General features: G+C 37.4%; 1 protein-coding gene across 1 annotated transcript; it reads right to left on the minus strand.

The window, feature by feature from the left end:
* Positions 1–1257: 1257 nt before the first annotated feature.
* LOC133681654 (uncharacterized) lies at positions 1258–4522 on the minus strand. Its single transcript, XM_062104751.1, has 4 exons — positions 4263–4522; positions 2953–3133; positions 2210–2367; positions 1258–1660 (listed from the first exon to the last, which is right to left on the minus strand). Exons 2-4 carry the CDS (start codon positions 3113–3115, stop codon positions 1553–1555), a joined length of 429 nt encoding a protein of 142 aa, XP_061960735.1. The 5' UTR covers positions 3116–3133; positions 4263–4522; the 3' UTR covers positions 1258–1552.
* Positions 4523–5028: the final 506 nt, after the last annotated feature.

Raw genomic sequence — 5028 nt, forward strand, 5'->3', positions numbered from 1 at the left:
AGCAAATCACTGCCATCCACTTGTCAGCAGAGAGGTGTCTTTTTGATACAAGTCCAAAGCGAAGTAAATGCCGTCGCCGATACAAGGCTTACACATTTTAATCACCTTTATTGGCAGGGGTTGAAAGACGCTTGGGATTGAAGAAACGAACCTCCAAGAGTTAAAAATCCATTGAAAAGGGTTCCTTCCTTCCTCTCTTTCTTCCCTTCTTCCTTAAAAGTCATGATGAGAACATATCGTTGACATTAAAGGGAGGAAGGGAGAAGGAAACTCCCTTGTAACCAAAGGAAGAGCCCCCCCTCCCCCAAACTTTCTCTGATCGAACTCCAATTTTCAAATGATTAATGGACACTAGAACCAGTTGGATTAGGTCATAATGTATAGGGGGAGGTCCCACTGTAGACATATATAATGTGTCGAGGAGAGTCCGGGACGGGAATCTTTTGCGCAGCCACACGTACAGCTATGCCCTCCCCTCGCACCAGACGGATCGCATGGCCAGGCCAAATTATTGGGCCTTTTTGTTTCATTTGGATTAGGTAATAATTGATGGGCGACCACAGTTCAATTATTTGCCCTTCCAATTTCGCTCTAACACTGTACCATTTCTGAGGCCACCGGCATTCAGGATAAACTCTTATTTGATCCAGGTCGGTGAATTTTCCAGTAATTACGCCGTATTTTGTACAAATACGAAATCAAAACTATTAAACCCTGCATGAACTCTAACAAAAATCTTGCGAGGGAGATGGCTGGAGGTAGGGTTTTGTGAGAAAGCTGGATAGGAGAATAATAAGTAAAATGTTGGCGATAAATTATGAAGCCCATGCACACGGATGCTAAGCAAATAAGTAAGGGCCTATTATAGGTTTGGTTCGGAGGCTTCATTAACTTGGACTATAATCAATCTGTGTTCTGTTTCATTCTAAATTTGAAGCCGAGTAGAGTTCATATGCTAACTTTATTTAAATATTAAAACGGTTCATTCTAGAAATAATGGCAATAAGATTCAAAAGAACATAGAATTACTCGCAGTTTTGTACGGGGAAAAAAAAAAAAGAATTATTCGCCGTTGAGAAATCCAATCATTAAAAATTTTACTGTCCAACGGATCACACCTGCCAAGAAAAAGTCTTTTGTTTTGATTATTCGACCAGTACCCATATATGAAAGAGAAGGCGTTAAAAGGAAAAGGAAAATCGATCCACTGGCTAGGTAAATCCCTATTAAATGACTACGCAATTAAAACTGCAGAGAAACAGAGCAACGTTCGGCATCCTTTCTTAAACACGAAGTAATTTATGAATACTGGAGACGCTTACAAATGTTCCACAAAAAAACACCATAATTAGCAGTCCTAATTACGTGTTTGGTGTCCTTGCCTCCTGCTGTACTTTCTCATAGAAACAAAGATTTCCATGTGCTGATAAGACAAATAGGCCAATTAACAGAAGGGATGTAAGCCTAACACCAGGAAAAATATAGCAATGTCGCGTCCCTCAAATAGACTTCATCCAGTGCCCCGGGGAACAGAATAACGAGTTGGATATTATCACAAAGCATTTATCATCCTCTTCATCTCAGCAGACCTCCTGGAATCTGGCTCTTCTATGGCTCTCTCCGTGAGTACATGTTTGATACGGCACATTGACTTCCTCACCTGAATTTCATTGTTCATTCAAATAGAACAGAATTTGCAGTCGGGCTTGTGAGAATGCACTGGGGGACAAAAAAAACACAACTTGCATCCTAAAAACTGATATACTAAGTTCAAAGAGAAGCAATGTTCTAGTAATCCTTCTTTTACTTTCTGTTCTTTGTAAGAAACTATCAAAACACAGGTGAGCATAGCAAAGCTGCTTGTAATTGTAGCACTTCATCTGACATACAAAAAAGCTTTTTACATGCATATGCCGGCAACCCCACACCACACAAAACAAAATATATATATCTTGAAAAACCCTCCACCACTCCCCCGATAGAGAATGAGAGAAAATGGAGATGGTGATTATAAAACACATTAAGCCCATATCATTTCCCTGGCTTTTCTGACCGATAGTTCATTTATTTTTAGTGATTCAATGGTTTGAAGGGCTAAATTATTCAAGTCGTTGTCAGTGCAGGAATATAAGGCAACGCATTTGAGGAGCTCAGAGCAACATCAATGACATGCTCATATCAAAATACAAGCAAAGAAGATTGGATATACCTTGGGTAAGCGCTCTGGATTGGGAAATCGAAAGTTCTGGGCATGAAGCATCTGCCGTTGAGTCATCAGCATGTTTTTCTCCTTTAACAGGACATACCATAACTTTTGAAGATCATCCCAAGACTTCAGACGCAGTTCAGAAGCTTTCCAACTTCGCCCTGGAGGCAGTAAGATTAAAAGGAAAACGCATTCAGGAAAAACGAAGGTTCTCTTTTTGCTGATAGGAAAGGAACATAAAATTTTCATAGAGAAGACATACTGTTTTGTAAGTTAATTAAAGTACTTTGTATCAGGCTTGTGAAGAAAATAACATGATGTGCAAAATGGCATACCATTAAAAATACCAAACAGAAAATAATTCACACTTGAGCACTTTCAGCGCCTTTGGATGTAAAGTATCTGTGAGGTTAATATCATATAAATTGGTCCTTTACTTTAGCTTTCCTTCAGGAGATAGAAAAATATTAGGGTAAAGAAACTACCAAGAATACAAATGTACAAGTCTAACATAGCAGGTTTCAAAATATTACCAGATCATGTAAATATATAGTGATACTGGTTGTATGCTTCAATTTTTCATTCTGTTTTCTTTTCAATTTCTTAATATTCATGTGTTGAATGCTGCTCTTATTTTGTTATTTGGAAAACAGTAGTAAATCATTTACCAGTGATCTGATGCAATGAAAGGTCGTGTGGTACTCAATTAGCAAATAAAAGAAACCATTAAGAGGCTCATATCATACCATAAACAATTGGTTTGTCCTCATCCTGGCTCCTATCAGCCTCAAAGAATTCCTCAAGTGGGTTATGTCCAGATGTAGCTGTAGCAGCAGCGGCAGAGGCAGCATGAGTTTCAGATTTAGCAGCAGCAAGGAGTGTCCTCCCAATAAATCTTGTCATAAACATGATTGAAGAATCAGATTTCTGCAAACAAAATAGAGCAAGTAAATGAGTTTGGGGCACAACAGAAAATAAAAATAAAGATAAACACCAGAAAATTTGTGATGGTGGGATATATCAGCACTGGAGACCTCATTCACGTTTATTTGGGACCAAATATGCGTTGGCATGCAATTTTATTATTAAAAATAAACAAAAATGAAAGCCACCTTTCTTAGTTTTATAGAAACAAATTGCGCAGTTGTTTTAATTAAAATTCTTTTAATCAACTTAATCATAATATAAAAGGAAGTGGCAGCTGTACTTTAGAATGCTTCTGAGAAGCCAAAACACACAAGTGCGAATCTATCATCGAATAGTTATTGCTGGCCTTGGGTCTTAAGTCTTAACCCCTTGAAGAAACCCTCAAAGCATCAACAAGGAAAAGATCAATTATCATGCAATATTATCAAAATTCAAATCTGAGTTTTATTTGAGCTTTTTATCCAAAGTAATTTAAAATTTCAACTTAGATTATCAAAGTAAAATCACACCAAACATGAAGCAAAACAAAGAACAAGCAAGTAGGAATTTCTCGAAGGCCCAGCACTTATTTCAGGCAATTACAAAAAAAAAAAAAAAAATAGGGGAACATAAATGATCATGATAAATGAAACGGCATTTTAACAAGCTTGTCTTGTTTTTAAAGCCTCGGACTCCTTGAAGAAACAAAAACCAAGAATGACATACAAGACAGCAAGGTGGAGATGAAAACGCAGGGATCACTATTAGCCTGAAGTGTCCCAAGAAACCATTAAAAGTCCAATAAACGAAAAAATTGTTCAGCCAGGCTGCCAAGATAGGAACTTTACCGCAAGCCTACATGGTCAGAAGCATCTAAATTCATTTAGAGATAAATAAATAAATAAAATAAAATAAAAAACCCACAACCCCGCAAAACAGACTGCTTTCGTGCATTTTCACACCCAAACTGCAGAAACATCAATATTTACCACAAACCCTGCCTGTTCTCAAGTTTTTTTAAACTGGATCATCAATAAACATCATCAAGACTCGAGTCATGCTTTTGCAAAGATAATCATATTCAAGCAAACACCCATACTTATTCCAGGTCATGTCGAAGTGAAAGAGAGCCATAGAGAGATATCTATACCTAAATGCAGCCTCTCAAATCGAATTAGAGCCCTGAAGTCATCCTCGAACCGAGTCACTGGTGACTGACGTGTTGTGGCGTCAGCTGGGGATGCAGGGACGCCGGTTGAGGAGGCTGCAGGAGGTGATGGTGTGGTGGCGGCGGCTTCGGCAGCTGGGGTAATGGAGTGGTTTTGTAGAACTGAGGTTTTATGGTAGGAATGGGCTTGTTTGGACTTTTCAGAGATGCGGGCTGTTTGAAGAGGAGTCTCGGCTTATTCTCTAGGTGACCAAGTTTGCGTTTTAAAATCTTTCTGAGTATTTCTTTTCCTTCTCTCTAGTTTTATTTATTTATTTATTTAATATCATATTCCAAAGTTTTTCTTTTAAAAAATAAAAATAATAAAATGGTTAATCGCATGCAAAGGGTTTTTAAAAAAATTAATTCATTTTTTTAGTATTATTAATAGAAAAAAAAATTAATCATTTTAGAAGTACAGCAACTTATACAGTAATTTGACTGAAAAGAGCTTATCTTGCTACTACCACTCTCGCTAATCCCACTCCATAATTTTATGGGGTGACTAAATTAACCATTATTTTTAATATATTTTATCACAATTTAAATGCCATGATATCAAATATATATTTTACAAATCAAAATTAGTTTTTTTATGGAACCAGTAATGTACGAGTGTTTTCTAAAGCAACACGTTCCTGGGCCCTTTAGCCTCATCCAAAGCAACATGGCCAGTGTTTCGTTATTGGGCCTTAATGGGCCTGATAGG

Source organism: Populus nigra, chromosome 2 (genome assembly GCF_951802175.1).
Source record: "Populus nigra chromosome 2, ddPopNigr1.1, whole genome shotgun sequence".
Classification (NCBI taxonomy): Eukaryota; Viridiplantae; Streptophyta; class Magnoliopsida; order Malpighiales; family Salicaceae; genus Populus; species Populus nigra.